This window comes from Cornus florida, unplaced genomic scaffold, assembly GCF_030987335.1.
Source record: "Cornus florida cultivar Cherokee Brave unplaced genomic scaffold, ASM3098733v1 CherokeeBrave_3.0.0_Hap2_Chr10, whole genome shotgun sequence".
NCBI lineage: Eukaryota > Viridiplantae > Streptophyta > Magnoliopsida > Cornales > Cornaceae > Cornus > Cornus florida.
The window spans coordinates 117410076-117430031 of NW_026775580.1; the positions used below are offsets into that span (position 1 = coordinate 117410076).

The 19956-nt window shown below is 36.1% G+C and overlaps 1 protein-coding gene and 2 long non-coding RNA genes across 6 annotated transcripts; 2 read left to right on the plus strand and 1 right to left on the minus strand.

The window, feature by feature from the left end:
* Positions 1 to 1079: 1079 nt before the first annotated feature.
* LOC132278504 (auxin-responsive protein IAA33) lies at positions 1080 to 6872 on the minus strand. Of its 4 annotated transcripts, XR_009471053.1 has the most exons (3): positions 5870 to 6869; positions 5264 to 5457; positions 1080 to 1305 (listed from the first exon to the last, which is right to left on the minus strand). XR_009471053.1 is itself a non-coding variant. In XM_059780299.1 (2 exons), the coding sequence occupies exons 1-2, from the start codon at positions 6388 to 6390 to the stop codon at positions 1233 to 1235; spliced, it is 594 nt and encodes a 197-aa protein (XP_059636282.1). In that variant the 5' UTR covers positions 6391 to 6872; the 3' UTR covers positions 1080 to 1232. The 4 variants fall into 4 exon arrangements, 3 of the variants coding, with proteins under 3 accessions (XP_059636282.1, XP_059636283.1, XP_059636281.1); XM_059780299.1 differs by lacking the exon at positions 5264 to 5457 and having other exon boundaries at positions 5870 to 6872; XM_059780300.1 differs by lacking the exon at positions 1080 to 1305 and having other exon boundaries at positions 5067 to 5457; positions 5860 to 6871.
* Positions 6873 to 7590: 718 nt separating this feature from the next.
* Positions 7591 to 9041, plus strand: LOC132280122 (uncharacterized). Its single transcript, XR_009471460.1, has 2 exons — positions 7591 to 8026; positions 8139 to 9041. It is a non-coding gene; the product is annotated as an uncharacterized LOC132280122 (long non-coding RNA).
* Positions 9042 to 11321: 2280 nt separating this feature from the next.
* LOC132280123 (uncharacterized) lies at positions 11322 to 12701 on the plus strand. Its single transcript, XR_009471461.1, has 2 exons — positions 11322 to 11638; positions 12415 to 12701. It is a non-coding gene; the product is annotated as an uncharacterized LOC132280123 (long non-coding RNA).
* The last annotated feature ends 7255 nt before the right edge of the window (positions 12702 to 19956 follow it).

The window sequence follows — 19956 nt, forward strand, 5'->3', positions numbered from 1 at the left end:
GAAAATGCGGAAGTAACGTTTCAAAAACGGATAAGAATGAACCTAGGGGGCCAAAATGGTCATTTCACACTAAAATGGGTGCCACCGTGCACACTATTGGAAAGACAATGAAAAAATAATAAATATAAACTCAAGAATCACTTGATTCGGAGTCCGGACGGCACAGATATCAAGTTCTGAAGTCGAAAGAAGGGAAACCCTATCCCGATTCGAACCAAAAACAGACACTACCTTACTAAAACTTGAATATCTTGAGTTACAAGAATAATCTGAATCCAAAATTGGTACCATTGGAAATCTTACTTCAACGCGGTCAATTTAGACTCAACAACGGACCAATTCAGAGTTAAAACGAAGAAGATATGATGATTTGAAGTCGGAGGTGCAGTGCTGAACCAAGACACACACACACCCGTGAACAGTACTTTGAGCTCTCGAGCAAGGGCTTCGAGCGCTCAAAAATTTCCCTAAGAGTTCTGCCCGAAGTTAGAGGGCTCGAACTCCCCCTTTAGAGCGCTCGAACTACTGTAGGCTGCGCCTGGAATGCCAACTTGAAATGCAATTTTAATGACTTTCTGGACCTTTTGGAGAAAAACACAAAGAAGAAACTACCCTCAAAATCATGTTTTCTAGCCAATCATGTCAAATGAAAACTTTATTTTTTAAGTGAAAATTCCAAAATGCCCTTATACTCAGTTAAGGCTCAAAACGGCAAAAATGTGAATTTGCACCAAACATACATTTGACCCCAAATGCACTTCTAGGCTGAAACGAATATGCACGCAAACGTAATAAGTGATTTTGAGCGCACGAGAATGGTCCGCAGCTCCCAGAAATGGTCGAGTCAAAATTCGACCCCCCAACGACCAAAAAAGCAAAAATGAATTTGAAATGGGTATTTTGAAAACCAAAATTAGCAAATGATTGGAAATTGCCATTTGGCCCTTGACCATACTTCATGCATGATTAATGAGATCCTATGGAAGAATCAAAACGGAATTCCCACACCCGATGCAAACATAGTGAGACAATAACTTAACATTTTCAATATTTTCATAATATTTCATGAAGTCAAAACTACATAGAATACAAATACATGTCATTGGCCTCCGACCTCTTCTCATACATGTCAAATACGTTGTAAGGAGTGTACTCATGTACACATTACATGTTTAAATTCAAATATACATATTTTGACATATAAGGCTACAAATGGCTTTTTAAGCCAACCTTTACAAGAAATGAAAATCTTCAAGTCCACCAATCATCCAAGCATGACGAGAATCGCAACCTTGGTTCTTGTACCTGAAATATGCCCCAGTATCATAAGAGTGAGTAACATAAAGCTACTCATAGGAAATGAGCATGCATCGACCTACGTTTTATAAGTTTACATGATTTAATTATTGTAATTCATTCCACCTAACGTCTATGTCAAAGGTGAGACTCGAGGAGCATCCTAGCTACCTAAGATCATTTCTAGCAGCAATCACCTCATTCATGCAATTTTTGCAACATAGGGTCATGCTTACACAAGGCAACAACATAAAAGCATGCTTTCACAAAGTAACAACATATAGATTCTCAAGGTAATCAACTTGAAGTCTAAAATGCAACATCAACTAAATATAACAATTTAACATAATTAAAATATCTAATACCACACATCAAGACATAGGTTCTCTAGGTTATCAACTAGAAATCTAAAAGTGTGCAATCAACTAAATATAGCAATTTAGTATAGATGTACTTTACAACATCAAAATGATTCACAAAAATCATAAAACATAGATGTACTTAACAACATCAAAATGATTCATTAAAATCATAAACATGGATGTACTTAACAACATCAAAATTGCCAATTACCAAAACCACAAGTTACAATATAAACATGATTGTTAACTTAGAATTGAATGTGAAAACAAATAATAGAAGACTTGGACATCTAAGCTCGGAATTCTGCCGAGACCTCAATGGTTATTCCGGGCACTAACCCACAGGGGACGTGAGTCCTCTAAGTCATTGAGGTCTCCCCTGTGGGTTAGTGCCAAACCCTAGCCATCTCAACTCAACAATGTTCCAAGATTCCAAAATTAAACCAAATAAGTTCACAACTTATACATAACTTATATAATGCATGAAAACACCTTCCATGCACAAGTAGGTTGAAACCACACAATCCATGTCTTAGAGTTTCAATTCTAAAATGACATACATAATGTCAATTACAAAGTGTGCAATTCACTACACATGGCATCAATATATTCTATAAAGAAAACATGTTCTCAAGAATATAAATATAACAACAAAGTTGTCCAATGCTCAAAACACAACAAAGTGAATACATAACAAGTTCAAGTCCATGATTTGAATATAGAAACAACTTCTAAAATACCAATAGATCCATGGAGCCATTAGATAGAATTTAATTAAACAAGATAATTAAATTCTCTAGATTTCAAATCAAATTCGAATAACATCAAATTAATATATGTTAAACAACATAGCATGCTCATTACATATATCAAATCAAAAGTATCAAATGACCAAGATAGCATCACATGGTATTTAATTAATTTAAATTAATCAAATCTCTAGATTTCAAAGGTTATTCAAATGATTCCAAATTAACATATATCAAGCACCAACTCATGGTCATACCATATCTCAAGTCCAAAATGGGATACAAGTAAAATACAATTTACTAGAATTTAAATCAAATTAAATCCATTTAATCTCTAACCTTGAAAACTCATCTAAATCATCCCAAATTAATATATATCAAAGATCAACTCATGGTCATGTCATTTACCAAGTCTAAAATGGTTTATATGCAAGATATGATAAATCACTAATTTATCAAATTAGAAAAAGGACATGCATACAACTTATAAAAGCATCAATAGCATGCAAGATAACAAAAAATACAACCCTAAAACATCCCTTACCTCATTAGAGAAGTGTCTCTCTAGAATCCAAGGCAAAATCAACACAAAATGGCAAACCCTTCTAGGGTCATGAAGAGGAAGATAAGGGGAATAAAATGTATTCCCAAGTTCAAGCTTGGAAATCAATGGAAGGCTCTCAAAAATCAAGGTCAAAGCTTAAGGCTTTAGGCTCCATCCATGGAGGCTAGGGTTTTCATTACAAGAGAGGGAGGAAATGGAAAATGATGAAGATGAAATGTGAGTGGAGGGATAGAGATTCTCCACTCACTATATGCTCTTACACTACCTCTCACACACATACTAATGCAAGATTAAATTGTGAGCCTACACTTGTCACAAATCCAAGGCTCCATCCTAGGCTAAATCTCAAGCCTACACTTGTCAATCATCCAAGCCAACAAGTACATCAATCCTAGGCCAATAAGTGGTTAAATCTCCACCCTCCACATGTCCTCATCCAAGGCCTCAAAGTGTTTTCACACACATGTCAACAAGTGGACCAATGAGAGTGTGACACTTGTCACACTTTTCAAAAATTGCAAAAAGGTCCTTTTTGAAAATATCTCCCAAATTAAATTACAAAATGGTCCCTAAGACGAAAAATAATTACTTTACAGTAATTACACAAAAACCCCTAAAGTTAGAAAATTATAAAAAAGTCATGCGTCTATACCCTTTACAAGAAAAGTAAGCACTTAGCATGCTTTTCTACAAAAGTGAAAATACACATAGCATGGAATTTAAATATCGTGGATGCATGCAAAACCGAAATCAAATCCGAACACGAAAAGTGAGGTTATGCTAAAAAGTGACAACCGATAAAAAGACGAAATGTGAATAGTGTCACAAAGTGAAAATGTGAAAATGACTCGGTTCTCAAAGGAAGTCATCAATCCACGAAAAAGAGTCTCAGAAATCATTCCCGAGTACTCAAGATGACACTAAGTAACGAGAAACCGAACTCAGAAAGGAAAAGATCAACGGAAAAAAAAAATATATATCCGTAAAAATTCGAAAAAAGGAAAGGAATGAAAATGACCGGATCATTACAATACATGTAGTATATATATTTTTTTTATTGCCTTTATTTCTTTCCTTTTTATTGTCCTTCCTTTCATTTTTTTTTCTTATTTCTGTTCTTAATTTTTTTTCTAAATTTGGTGAACATTCCTCCGTTCTTATTAGTTTTGGTTTAAAATTTAATAACAATTTGGTTTAATAAATTTTTTTCTAAATTTGGTAAACATTCTCCTGTTCTTATTTGTCCTGGTTTAAAAATAATAATAAATAAATAATAAAAATAAATAATAAATAAAAAATGGAAGGAAGGATGGAAAAAGGCTAATGGCAACAATTTAGAAAAAAAAAAAAAAAAGGTAAATAAAAAAAAAGAATTAAAAATAACTAGTGATGACAATTGAAATAAAAACGAAAAAAATAAAGACAGCAAAAATATATATATATACTACACGTATATAGATTGAGGAAGGAGATACAAGAAAAGTAATGAAAAAAGATATAAAGGGTAATTTTGTCTTTAAAATATGACTTTTATTTTAAAGTAGATTATATTTTTCACGTATCTTGAGAATAGAGAAAGAATAATTAATGAGACTTAAAATAGTCAACGAGAGAGAGCTGTAAAAAGACCTTAGCGTTCCTTATTAAAAAATTTAATAACATTGAGTAAATTAAAATAGTGGTCCTATGAACGTAGTTGTGTCATTTAATAAGTGAAATAGTCTTATGTTAAGTCAACACAAAGTCAAAAAGTAGTATAGTTATTTTGCATATAAAATGTACTAAGACATATTTGAAAAGTAGCATTTGGACTTTGAGTGAAATGTGAATGGACTTTTCAACATTATTCAACATGCAAGTGCAAGTTAACTCTAAAATGTTCATCAACCTGTGATTTGATCTAATTTTGTCTAATATTATAAAATATTTATTTGTAATTAATGTTTGGTATGAATAATTATAGTTTACGCTATATGTATATATAATATACTAATTATAAGGATGAGAATTGTAAATTAATTTAGGGAACAAATTTAGGATATAGACTACAGCTCAGCCTAGTGGTGCTTTCTTGTTGTCCCGCATATCTAGTGGTATTTTTTAACTTTCCGTCCGAAGTGAAAATGCAAGGAACTGATGATAGAAACAACCTGAGTGTGTAAGTTGCTTGACCAAAAAAAAAATTATTTAAAAATCTAAGGTATAAACCTTTAATTTATTCATGAATATAGTGAAACAAGCTAGGAATTTTACATTCAGAAAGCCACAAATTAAAATGTTTAAGCACGCACTTAATTCCTGGATGGAGCTCCCGGCCGGCCAACACATTCAAAAACTTAATTTGTTTACTTCAATTCCTTGCAATTCCACCACCACCAGAAAGCAGCAATTTAGCTAATAAAATAATTAAACTCCTCCTCTTCCCTTCGTTGAATGTGCCTTAACGGGCAGTATCCGAATTCTCTTAGCTACCGTCACAAAATCCCTAAATTAAGAGAGAGAGAAACCCAATTCACAAATATATTCATATTGTATTGATTGAAATCACAATTAATTAAGTACATATACCAGCAAGAACGCTTAATCCAATTAATTTAATTTCGAGATAATTAAGTACTACAAGAGATACGCATCACGCATGCACATATATATGTTTACAGCCTCAAAACCGCCCTTCCAAATTAAATATATTGGTAACCAATTAACCCAATAATCAACCCACTCCGCCACTCCCTGGTCACTTTGGACTATGGGATGATTTGTAAAGCATATATATATATAAGTACGTAAACACAGTCGAGTACATATATATATATGTCTATAATTGTATATTTGTATGTATATGCACGAGAAGTATATATATATGCATAGGGTTATATATATATACATATATTTACTTCCAGTTAAGGTCGCCGACGAGAATAAGATCATTTTCCATGTCTTCATAAGCAATGAGGTGACCGGGAACAGCAGTTGATAGATAAAGATCAGTATTGTGATGATCATCATCACAAGTAGTACTAGTACTACAAGCGTCGGCCACTGCGAACATGTGGCGGAGGGCCTTGGCGAGGCTTTTGTAGCCTGCATGCTTATGAAGGCTGATGCGGTGGCAGATGGCACGGCCTTCGAGCACAACAGTGACCGGAGGGACCACTTTAGAAATGAAATCATCATCATCAAACCCACCAATTACTGGAAAACTTTGGAGATTATTAGCTAGGTTACCCATGGAGGTTGGTGATATCGACGGTGGAGCAGCTGCAGTACTAGTAGTACCAACCACAACAACTGATCTGCTATAGAAGCTGGACTGGTGGTGATGGTTGTCTATGACTGAGAGTAATCTCCTCTGATCTTGCCAGCATCTTCCCTTCAATGAGTTTTGCCTAGATAATTGCGAATCAAAACTGTCCATAATTTTCAATCTTAAGGTCGATCTCTGAATTAAAAGTACGTAAAAGTGGCTAGCTATATATACTGCTTTTTTTTTCTTTTTTTTCTTTTTTTTTGGGAGAAATTGTTCGATCGATTTGGTAGTGATCGAAAAAATTGAAAAGGGTTTGGTCTATGTATGATGGGAGGGAGTTATTTCTAGGACAGACTGGTGGGGCTGGCTAGGAGAGAGAATGGTGAAATTAATTAGGGGTGTTAAGAGTGTACGTGTTTGTTGTGGTTATGGGCCGGTGGATCTATATATGGTGTGTGTGTGAGTCTGAAACCACTAGCTCTAACCACGTCACGTGTTTTGCTTTTCAAATTTCAGAATTGCAATTAAATGGCTGTGAATGCGAATTACTCAAACTCCCACTCTTCCCTTGTACCACTACTTCTTCAGTCCCTCTCTCTGAGCAAAACTAAGGAACGTCTCTGCTTCCATCTCGGTCTGATTTGATTTGTTACAAACAGGGAAGAGAGAGAAACTACATATATATGCCAGTTGCATGTTTTGTTTTATGACTCCCATTTATATATATATATATATATATATATCTCGCGCGTCATGCCTGGACTAGAGAAACGTTTGTATGTGGGGATGTTTGCTTGCGATTCAAAAAGTGGGTGTCTTAATTTATAGTATATGTTTTCTATTTTACATTATTTAGATGCGATCGTATTGATGATATATATTGAAATGATATTTATTATGATCGTGATAAAAATGCGTGAAGAAAAAGCAATGTGAAAATATAATAATGATTTGACAGAAAAAATAATTAAATATGTATATAAAAAAAATGGGCGATGGAGACGATCGCGCTGCGGTCGGCGAACGGCGCGAGTTTGACTCTTTGACGGTCGGGGCATCCATCCGACCCACCTCGTTTTCATTCATTCAGAAAATCAGAAATTTCTATAGGCCACTCCTTTTTGTAAAAAAATTAGAATAAATTACACTTACACCCCTATGGTTTAGTTCATATTACGCTTAAATTAATATTTTGATTTTAAACCTCACTTAGAGCTGAATTAGTATTTTAGCATTTCACGTACCTTTGACGTCATATTGACTATTTTTATAACCATACTACCCATCACAATCACCACCGCCCTGCCTTTGTTCCGCAACACCATCACCAACCTTTGCTTCTCTCTCTCTCTCTCTCTTTCATCATTACCAACCCATTACAACAACCTTACAATATTCATCATCAAACATGAATCCCACTCTCTCTCTCTCTAGCCCCGAATCTCCCCACTTCTCTTTCTCTCTCCCCTCCACACATTTCCTCTCTCCTCTTCGAACCCCATTCTCTCTTTCAAGCCCTCATGCACTCCGATTCCTCTCTCTCTCTCTCTCTCTCTACCTTTCTTTTTCCCCTTTCTCTCTCATCCTCTCACACAGTTACAAGGATAAATGTTGTATGGGGTACCTTTATCTTCTTGCTCAAACACAACATGGATTCCAAAAATTGATTTGAAGATGAAACCTGGATTTGGAACTAGAGACTAGAACTACCTGTGCGCAATCGAAGAAATTTGTCTTTTTCTATACTGGAACAATCTGGTGCTCCAAGAAACTCGTTGACCCAGTCATGGTCTTCTTCTTCGAGGTTTGCTTCTCTCTGTTTTTTTTTTTTTGGTCCCCAATTATTTGAGATGGAAGATATCAATGATAAATGTCCTGACATTTTTGAGGAATTGTTTACCGTGTCCCTAAAATAGAGCTGCTCAAATCTAGCCACAGTCGTCGTCAGAGTTGAAGACAACCAGACGGCCAAGAATGAATTGCCGCCATCACCGATGTTACAGCGCATTCAACCCACGCGGCGCCGTCATGAACCACCTCGATCTGCGGTAGTGGCGGTGACCACGCTTCAAAACTCTCTCCTCAGATTCTTATCCCCCACTCTCTACACTCTGCTTCTTTCATGCCATCCGACGACACAGTGATTCCGGTGAATGATATCGTCGGACTCCTCTGGGCCGAGATCTGATACGTGTGTGGTGGAGGACTGTCCTTAGCATTCTGTTGTTGATTTCGGTGCGCGTTCTATTGTTGATTTCGGCGCTATGTTGTGACAGGGACGAAGGTGAAGGCTTGGTGGTGGTTGTGGGTATTGTCAATTTGGTGGTGGAGCTGTGATAATGCGGCGGCGACGTGGAGGTAGAGTTGCCGCCCGGGATTTTTATATATACAGACAGAGGAAGTTGTGGGTGGTGGGTTAAAGATGGTGGCGGCGCATGTACAAATAGTGCGTATATACATAGGGCATTTTTGTCATTTAAAATTATACATATTTTGTATTAAAAAAATTGAGATAAAAGGATCAATTTGCATTCGTCAGAAGCCAAACACTAACTTGGGGTGCAAGTGATCTAACACAGAAGGTGTCGGGGTAATTTATCCAAAAAAAAAATATGGGTGCCCAAATGTTAAAAGTAAGGACAAATTTTATCACGCTGTCAATTAGTTTTTTTTCTTCAATTTTATTTTCAATTTCAAAGTTCTTTTTTAGCAGTAGGACTGTAGGATTGTTATGGATTGTTTTAATAAAAGGGCCATGAAATGTCATACTTGTATGAGTAAAATATAATATAATTACGGCGATTTTTATATTTTGACCATCAAGTTACTTCTTCATTGATTTGATATATCTATATTTTGATCATCAAGTTACTTCTTCATTGATTTGATATCCATATATTGATTTGATATTAACAATGTGTCAGCACTTTGGTGTAAAGAAAAGAAATTTAAGGGATTGTTGATATGGTGAGTTGTTGATGGTAATTTTTCTTAAATCCTAGTGTCACTGATTTTTGTGGTGTTGTCGTCTCCATTAAGACATATTGAATGGTATAAAGTGCAAAAATTTATATATTAAGGGTGAGAAATCCGATTAAACAGGGTTCCGATGAGGTTTTCAGCTACTAAGCCCAGATTCTGCGAAGGTTTGATGAAGTTTTCAGCAGACAAATCCAAATTTCGGTAAGGAACCAGCGAGACTCTGTTGTATTCCAGTAAGGTTCCGATGGAGTTTCTGGTGAGACTGCGACAAAGGTTCTAACCTTTCTGTCCGGATTCCGGTGACTATTCCAACGATCGAAATTTAAATTCCGGCCAACTTTTGAGTAACAAATCATATGGAATTCTAAACATTACACCTGAGTACATTCAATATATATTGATATATGTATTTAAATATAATTTTTTAAATTATATTTTATTTTGGACAAATGATTGGACGGAAATTAATACATAGGTTCATAAAAAGTATTACTTATTGGACATACAAATCAATGAATCAGGCTTAGTTGAATCTCAGTGATAGTGCTGCAATTTGATATTCCGATTGCACTTAGGAGAGGCTTCAACTATTTTCAAGATGCGATTACGCGCCTCTAAGGCTTGGTTTGAAATTATATTTAATTTCTTAATTATGTTATTTCATAATATTATTATTTATCACGTATTTATATTTATGTGATTATCTCCTCTTAAATTGAATATATTGTCATTCATGCGATTGAATATATTGTCATTCATGCGGCCCAGTTCCAACAATTTGAAGATTTTTGTCTCTAACCAATTTTTGTGATTTTTTAAAGGAAAACTTATTAAAGTTCTCCTAGGTCATATTCCACCTCATTACATTATGTTTTGTGATGAACGAAAAGATCACAATAGAAGTTTATTGTTTTTCGAGACATGTGACATCGATGGATTGAAACTAGAACATCTCTCCACATTTTAATTAGTCAAAAATCATCAAGATCTATGACTAGTGGGGGATCTAATGATAATATAAGAGGATAACTTCTTTTTTTTTTTTTTCTGAATGGGGTATTTTTTTTTATATAAATAAGAAAGTAAATCTGTATAAGTGCATAAGGAAGCATCCTCCTTTTTTACAAAAAAAAAAAAAAAAAAAAAAGGCCTAGACAGAACCTATATCCAGTAAAAATTAGGACAAAACAAAAAGATACAAAACCAAGAAAAACATTTAAAGCACAAGACTTAAATCATCTATAGCAAGTGAAAGGTAAGACAAAACCTCCCACACAATAGTCCTAGCAGTATAAGCAGTTTGTTCCTTAACATCATCATGTAGTACTGTATTCCTCTCTTTCCAAATTTTCCATGCAGTTGTTGTAAATATAGCACTAAGAATTTTAGACCTAATGGACAAGAGGAGAACTCTCTTTCCAAATTTTCCATACAGTTGTTGTATATATAGCACTAAGAATTTTAGACCTAATGGACAAGAGGAGAACTCTTGAACTTTTAAAGTGGCAGACACTCGCATAATTTTTGGTAAGTGATTTGTTTGAAAGAGGTCTTCAGATTTGCAAGGTATGAGTTTGAGGTGAATTTTGATTTGATCATTTTTCCGTCTAAAAATGACATGTTTGTCAGAATGAGCCAATTTTCAGTTATGAAATTATTTTTTCATTACTAAATTTCTTAATTTATGGCATCCCATATACTTGATTTTTTTTTTTTTTTTTCATTGGTCAGAAACACACATTACTCACACACCCACTTTGGGGACAACCAATGGTAAGGCTCATGTGAATCAAAGCATATTACATGTAGCATGTGAAATTTTATTAACGTGTTCAAAATACACTTGTATTGTCCCGGATTTTTTTGGATTTTATTTTTATTTATTTTTTCATGCATCATTTTACACGCCATGTGGGACTCGGTGATTTTATTTCATCTATTTAATTATTTGAGCATTGATGTGTTGTGTGTGTGTGTGTGTTTAGTTGGTGGAGAGATTTTTTGTGGCATATGTGTGATTGTTTAAAGAAGAGAAGTTAGTTTGGTATTTTAGTGGGTCAAAGGTGGGGACAAATGAGAACCACTCATTTTAGAAGACCCGTCGTGCGAGCCTCCCACTAGGGGCCCGCTATGCCAAAAGCGAGAGAAACCCCATCCCTTTCTTTCCTTTTTTCGTCCCCATGTCCCCTCATCACTCTCTCTTCCTCCCATTTTCAGCCACCCCTTTTCCTCATTCTTCATTTTTCATTTTCTTCTTTCTCTTTCTACATATCTCCATCTTCTCTCTAGAATTTCTCTATGTTAAGGTCAAATTTGTAAAGAACCATAATTAGAGAAAATGTAGATCTTGGAAAGGGCTACGTTTTGACACCAGCATTGCATCATTTTGGTTGGATTTCGTATTTGGATCTTGAGCTTGGGTTATTTTATTGAGGTAGGGAAGTCTAAATTGCAATTTCTTGGGTTTTTGTGAGTTTTCTATTATGTGTATTTATTGAAAAACATGTTATATGTGAAGGTGTTGTTATTTGTAAATTTGATATTCTTGAAGTGATTATGTCTTACATGATTCATGTTACAAATGTGATAATTTGACGTATTTGATTTAAATCATGTTATGATGATGATGTTAGAAATTAATTTCCTTGAGAAATTGTTAATGATTGGTATATTACATGCATATCATAGACATTGGTTGGGTTCCTGGGTTGGAAAGGATGTTTAAAATGGTTTCTAATGATTTGTGAAAAATTGATTTGAAAGTTTTGAAAGGTTTTGTAAATACAGATGCCTTGGAGTTGTCATGTGGTCCAGGGTTAACCAATCTAGAAGGGGGCATGAGACGGAATTTGGCCGTGTGTAGTTGAGCTACCTTGGCCAAAATGACGCTAGGGAGACACCCTAGGTCAGGGATAGCTAGTCAATTCCCTTCGTGATGCCTAGGAATTTCCTAGGGTTGGGTTGTGTTAACATTTTTGGTGTAAGTTGTGTTGTGTCGGAAATAGAGAGAGTGCATTTCATTCCATCTCATTTCATTATTTGCAAAGCATGGAGATTAAACTTATGTTGTATAATTGTTTCTTTCCCCCCTTGTATGATCCCTTCTCTTATTATCATTTGCTTTGGATGTGATTCACAAGATTACAAGAGGTATATTTTAGGTTATCTTTATTGAGCCGTTGTGCTCACCCTATATTCTAACATTTTCAGGACATGACAAGGAAGTTGTAGATAATGTACCCCCCACAAGCTTAGAAATAGAATGGCGACCATTAATTTGTTATATTTTGTAAAGGCATTCTTTTGAGCTATTGACTACATGTAATGACCTTATTCTTTTGTCGACTCCATACGAAGTCGTTGTATTATGGCAATGGAGGTCTTGATTTGTAATCTTATTCTTTTGGACATGTATATATGTTTTTTTTTTTTTATTCTCAAAAGATGTATAAATGATGTTATTTTGATACTTCAATGCAATATTTTAAGGTTGATGATGTCTATGGAACTATATTTTTATGTTTGGTCGTTTTGGGTTACATTTGAATATGTTTGAGAAGTGATCACTTCTGGGCATCATCTAACAGGTTAGATTGGGTCATCTAATCGGTTAAATCGGGTTCGAATGCCCACCCAACCAGTTAGATGCTCCCATCTACCCAGTTAGTTGGTTGGGCAATGAAGTTCCATCTAACCGGTTAGATGCATCCTCAGTTTTACATGCTCTCTGACCAAGCCATCTAACCAGTTAGATGAGCTAATAATTGCATTTTGACCCCAGATTTTAGTATAATTACCTAATTACCCCTAGACTTCAACCAAAGCATAGAATGACCATAGAAAATGACAGCTTTACCCCTGATGAGTTTAGAAGCTATAATAAACGTATTAAATTACTATTTTACCCTTTTGGGTTCTAAACCATTATTTGACCACGATAAATGACTATTATACCCTTATGGACTCTAAAACTATTATAATGATATGAAATGACCATAGTACATTTATGTGACCTCGGGTTCGGAAAAGGACCCGGCTAACAATCCAGATCCCCGAGTTTGGGTCGTTACAACACTAATGCTGGAATTGATCCATACTGAAAATGAGTAAATTATTATCATAAAGGAAAGTGCTAGATTATCATTTTCATTGATGATACTAATTTTTCTTGATAAAGACATGCTAAGTTTACGAAGGCAATTATTGTAGTTGCAAATATATGCATCTTTAGTAGATCCCAATGAAAATTTGGCATCATTATTTGTATATTAAGTTCTTAATATGAACTTTTGGCATGGAGGATATTTTGCACGCGCCAATTTGATTTCATAAATTAAAAGTTTAAGATCCGAATATGGTTTAGCACTTTCGTAACCCAACTATATTGAGAAGATGCTAAAAAAAGTTTAATCATTTTTCAAATGTAGCGGTCTTTACTCCAACTAACTATTGTGAAGTTGGTAATTATGGTAAAAGTGAATCAACTTGATTCTTGGATTATCGGTTGCAAGCCAGACATAGGTTTGTATAAGGCAAGACATAGGCTTTGCAGTCGTACTTTGAGCTAGTACATAAATAATCTGAGAAGAGACCATCAAACTCCTCTTATATGAATCTTAAGGTACTTGCAGAGTACTAAGGATCATGGGCTGCATTACTACAAATACCCAACTATTTTTGGAGGCTACAATTATGCTACATAGAATTCTAAGAAAAGGATAACCCCTCATCATACTAACTTGGATCTTCACCTTGGGTGAAGTTATGATTTCTTAGAAATCAAAAGAGTGGACTTGTAGAACTCATTATTCAATGGAATTAGAGTTTTATTGCATTTTCTTCACTGGAGAGGAAGCTGAGTGTCTAAGGGGTATTTTAGAGGATATTCCAGTATGGAGTAAGCCTATACCACATTTGACAATATTTTGTGACAATAAGGCTGCGATGTTTCAAGCTTACAGCGAATGTTACAATGAAAGTCCAAATGTGTGTAATTGAAGTACAGTCATATGGAAGAGTTCTTGGCTAATGGATTATCACAGTATTCTGTAGAGGCCAAATCTCATTTGGCATATCCACTGTCGAAAGACATGTGAATGAACCTATTGTCCAAGGCCAAATCTCATTTGGCAGATCCATTTTCGAAATACATGTGAAGGGACCTAGTGTCTAAAACATCTAAAGGGATTTAATTAAGGCCTATAATCAATAATGTTGTGATGTTATGGCAACCCAACCCAATGATATGGGTTAAATGGGGAAAAACAAGTAACAGAAGAACTTGTGTGAGCATCAACGTTCCTCTCCCTATAATGTGATATGGTTGCTTAATCCTGTAACTAGGGATGTCAATTTGTACCGTCCCGCCCCACTCTTTATACTTTATTTTTTTAAAAAAAATTATATATATAGATGTATATATGTGTTATAAATGTATGCGCATTATTTTGTTCATATATATATATATATATATATATATATATATATATATATCATTATTTATATATCATTATTTACATAATATAGATTTATAGATTTATCAATTTATTTATATAGATAAAAAATAAAAAAAAATAAAAAAAAAACGTAAATGGGGAAGGGCGGGGCGAGTATAGGTACACTTATCTCTTAACGGGCCGAGTATGGATTGTGAAATTAAAACTCGTCGCGGGTATTGGCCGGGTATAGATTTGTCCATAATTCAATGGGCCGAGTACGAATTTAGGCAAACTCGCTCCATACCTGCCCCGTTGCCATCCCTACCTGTAACTGAGGAGGTTGAGATTTAGATCTCGTAATGAATCTATAGATCAATTTTTTATTGGGGTGTACAGGATCACTCTTAATAAATTCACCGACTAATCTTTTGTTAAGGAGATTGCGACTTTGGTTTCTTAATGAATTCTATATATCAGTTTTTTGATTAGGGTGTACACAATCAATCTTGATAAATTCACCAATTAATCTTGCAATGAGAATGATGAGACTAAGTTCTCTTAATGAGTTTATAACTAGTATTCGATTATAGTGTGCAAGATCACTCTTGATGGACACACCGATCTGAGTATAGAAGTGAGGGGCATTTCTATAGGATCTAGACAGTAATGATCTTTAATGACACTCAGAAGTATAGATTCAGGACACATGGCTGAAAAGTGTTAAAGTTTCAGTATTTCATCTCCGAACAGAAATATGTGTGAGGTACTTCTAGTTTGTCAGCGTGGTTCCTGGTTCAAGACTTTATTCACCAAGTTCCTCGATAATCTTAGAAATGTCTTCATTAAGTAATTGTTCAAGTCCAAAAGATACATTTACTGATGCACATTATTGTACCAATTATCCAGAGATTATAGGATTAATTTCACTAACACCCCTTCAGGTTTGGCAAAATCTTACCCTCAAATATCTTTCAAAAATTACTATCACTCATACCCCAAATCTCTTTTCCGTCAATGACACCATTAAAAACATGCAAAATGATAATTTTACCCTTAATTTTTTTTTAATTCTTTTACTATATTTAAAAATATCAAAAAGATTGAAAAGACTAAAATACCCTCAATTTTCACTCTCTTTCTTCCTCTCTCTTCACCTAACATCTGAAGGAACAATACCCAAATAAATTATTATTGATTGATTCATGCTCTTCATCATTACTGTAAACTGAGAAAAAAAAAAAAAAAAAAAAAAAAAGAAGTAGGTATCCTATTATAATATGAAACAATGACTTCCTAGTACTATTGCATCAATAAATTAAGTTGTCTATTGTAATGATCCTGATTTTTATCATTTTTCATTTTCTGGAATTTTTTTGAAGGTATTCTCTTCTTACCTCGTTTTACGTGTCACGCGGGCCCCCGAGGGCTGTTTTAGTCATTTTTTTGAGTCGAGAATTTTAGAAATGTAATTTTAATTATTTTTAGACATTTATAAGTGACAGGGGGGATTTTAGAATTTTCAAAAGTTGGGATGATTTTCGGGCTCGAGAACCTCTCTCGGTTTTGCCATTAGGTGAGGGGCATTATGAACTTTTCACCAGTATGTGTATTTATGTGTATTTATTTTGTTGAGAGCCGGCTCTCAACCCTAGAGAGCCGGCTCTAGCTTTGTGTGAGCAGGCTCCTTCCGTTTTTTTGAGCCTGCTCTCACCCCTAAGAGCCGTAGCCTGTTCTCCTCTCGTCTTCTCTGACTCCGGTGAATTCAAATCTCTGAACTTAGTTTTATCCATGTTTGAAAGTCCCATCCTCTTCCAAATTAGTCATACACAATGATATTAAATCAAGACATGAATTTAAAACACAAATTGCATTTAAAACATAAGTTGTTTCACAACGGTAGTTAAGTTTCAGATTGAATTTTTTTAAACAACTATTAACAGATTTAATTCCATGCAATTAAACACTAATTACAGATGTAGAAAAGATGCAATTAAGTCTGACTTTAATTCCTGGAGTCTTGCTAAGCATGTACCGAACACAGATTAAAGAGAATAGAGCGGAACAGAAACTTGCCTTTGAGTTTCAGATTGAACCTCTAATCCTCTGCCTCTGCAATCCTTCTCTATGTTTCTCCCTCTGTATCTCACTGTTGTCACAACCTATCCCTACGTTTAACTGTTTTGTGTTATGCTCTTACCAAAACCCTAGGCTAAGACATAACAGAGTTTTTTTTTATAGGCTTACTCCCAAAACCCTAATCCACGTATAATTATCTACTGAGCCCTAATGTGATCGGCCCAACACATGATTTCATATAAAAAAATTAAACTCTAATTTATTTAATGATTAATTTAAAACCACCTAAGTATCACGACAATTTAAAACAAATAAATCAATTATACCATTAACCAAATAAGGCAATTAAAACTAAATCAATTATACAATTAACCAAATAAGGCAATTAAAACAAATAGTCTAACTAAATCAATTAAGTCAAGAATGCAAGCAAATAATCCAATAAAATGACACATAATAAAATAAAATGCAATTAAATACAATAATTAAATTCCAGAACTGTCCTTTTAAAATTAGGGGTATTACATTCTTCCCCCCTAACAAAAGGAATTCCGTCCTCGGAATTTGCTCTGACCTTCTTCCTGTAATCCAGGAAACTGCGAGCGAATGACATCCTCCCGTTCCCAAGTGGATTCAGCCTCATTGTGATGACTCCACTGCACACGAACTAAAGAAATAACCTTATTACGAAGGATCTGATCTCGACGGTCGACAATACGACACGGTGGCTCCACATAAGTTGCATCCGGCTGCAACTCAATCTCCCCAACATCGATATGCTGATACTGATCCTCATCTCGCAGAAATTTCCGCAATATGGAAACATGGAACACATTATAGACGCTATCCAAATTATCCGGAAGTGCCAACCGATAAGCGACAGCTCCAACTCTATCCATAATCATGAATGGACCGATAAACCGCGGTGACAATTTCCCTTTCTTCCCAAAGCGCATAACACCCTTCATAGGAGATACTTTGAGAAGAACCTCCCCAACCCGAAACTCCAAAGCACGAGTGCGACGATCAGCATAGCTCTTCTGCCTACTTTGGGCAGTACGCATGCGATCTTGAATAAGAGCAATCTTTTCAGAGGTATCCTTGATGAACTCAGGACCTAAGAATCGATTTTCTCCAACCTCCATCCAACAAACAGGTGACCGACACGGTCGACCGTACAATGCCTTAAATGGTGCCATACCAATAGTCTTCTGGAAACTATTGTTATAAGCAAACTCCACAAGTGGCAAATATTCCTCCCAGTGGCCCTTGAAATCCAGAACACACGACCGAAGCATATCTTCCATAATCTGATTCACCCTCTCAGTCTGTCCGTCAGTCTGAGGATGATAAGCAGTACTAAGGTGTAACTCCGTACCTAAAGCCTGCTGAAAACTCTTCCAAAATCCAGATACAAAGCTCGAATCCCTGTCCGATATATTAGACAATGGAATGCCATGTAGCTTCACAATCTCTGAAATGTAAAGCCTCGCCAACTGCTCCGAAGTGTAGTCAGTACAAATAGGCAAGAAATGAGCTGACTTGGTCAACCTATCCACAATGACCCATATGGAATTATGCCCCTTGAAAGAATTTGGCAACCCTTCCACAAAATCCATAGATATGTTCTCCCATTTCCACTCCGGAATTGGTAGTGGCTGTAGAGCTCCTGGCGGCCTCTGATGATCAATCTTAACCATCTGACAAGTACTACACTGAGAAACAAAAAGAGCAATGTCCCTCTTCATACCTGCCCACCAAAACTGCCGCTTCATATCTTGATACATCTTATCGCCTCCTGGATGAACAGAGAACCCAGAGTGGTGAGTCTCAGTCATCACATCCTTCCTCAAACCATCAGCAGAAGGTACCACTAACCGTCCCTTGTACCTTAAACCTCCATCAGCCCCAACATAGTAGAATGGAATCTCTCCGGAAGCTATCTCTGCGACCTTATCGACACACTGCTGATCGGTGAGTTGTGCTTGTAAAACCTTACGAATGATAGAAGGCGTAACTACCATGCATGCCATAAAAGCATCCGACAACCCATCCACATTCCTCAAAGAATTCCACTCAGTGGTGAATAAAGCAGAAAGGCTAACAACAGGTCGGCGACTGAGTGCATCAGCCACCACATTCGCTTTCCTTGGATGATACTGTATAGAAAAATGATAGTTTTTGACAAACTCCAACCATCTGCGCTGTCTCATATTCAGCTCCCTCTGAGTGAACAAGTACTGCAAACTCTTGTGATCACTAAATAATCTGAAGGACTCACCCAACAGATAATGCCTCCAAATGCGCAAAGCAAAAACCACAGCTGCCAACTCCAAATCATGTGTTGGGTAGTTCAGCTCATGAGGCTTAAGCTTCCGAGATCCATAAGAAATCGGTCGCTCCTCCTGCATCAAGACGCATCCAAGACCCTGCAACGAAGCATACGTGTAAACAAGATACTCTATCCCGCTCTGCGGAGTAGCCAGAACCGGTGCAGAAGTCAGCTTCCTTTTCAGAAGCTCGCTGAAAGTGTTCATCCCACACGAACTGTACACCCTTCTTGGTCAGATGAGTGAGTGGTCCTACTATCTTGGAGAACCCCTGGATGAATCTCCTGTAATATCCTACCAGACCGAGAAAACTCAGTATCTCAGTAGGTGATATAGGCTGTCCCCACTCAACCACCGCTGAAACCTTGGCCGGATCCACTGCTATCCCCTTTTCTGACACCACGTGACCCAGAAATTTCACCTCCCGCTACCAAAATTCACACTTCTCGAACTTGGCATATAATTGGTGCTCACGAAGCGTCTGCAAGACTATGCGAAGATGTCTAGCATGATCGTCCTCCGACCGAGAATAGATCAAGATGTCATCAATAAAGACAATAAAAAACTGATCCAAATAAGCCCGGAAGACTCTGTTCATTAAGTCCATGAACATTGCAGGTGCATTAGTCGTCCCAAATGGCATGACAAGAAACTCATAAGAACCATATCTCGTGAGAAATGCTGTTTTAGGAATATCCTGCTCCCTAACCCTTAGCTGATGATACCCAGAACGCAGATCAATCTTGGAAAAATATGTGGCTCCCCTTAACTAATCAAACAAATCATCGATCCTGGGTAGAGGGTACTTGTTACGAATAGTAACCTTGTTCAACTCCCTGTAATCAATACACAGGCGAAGCAAACCATCCTTCTTCTTTACAAACAGAACCGGTGCTCCCCAAGGTGAT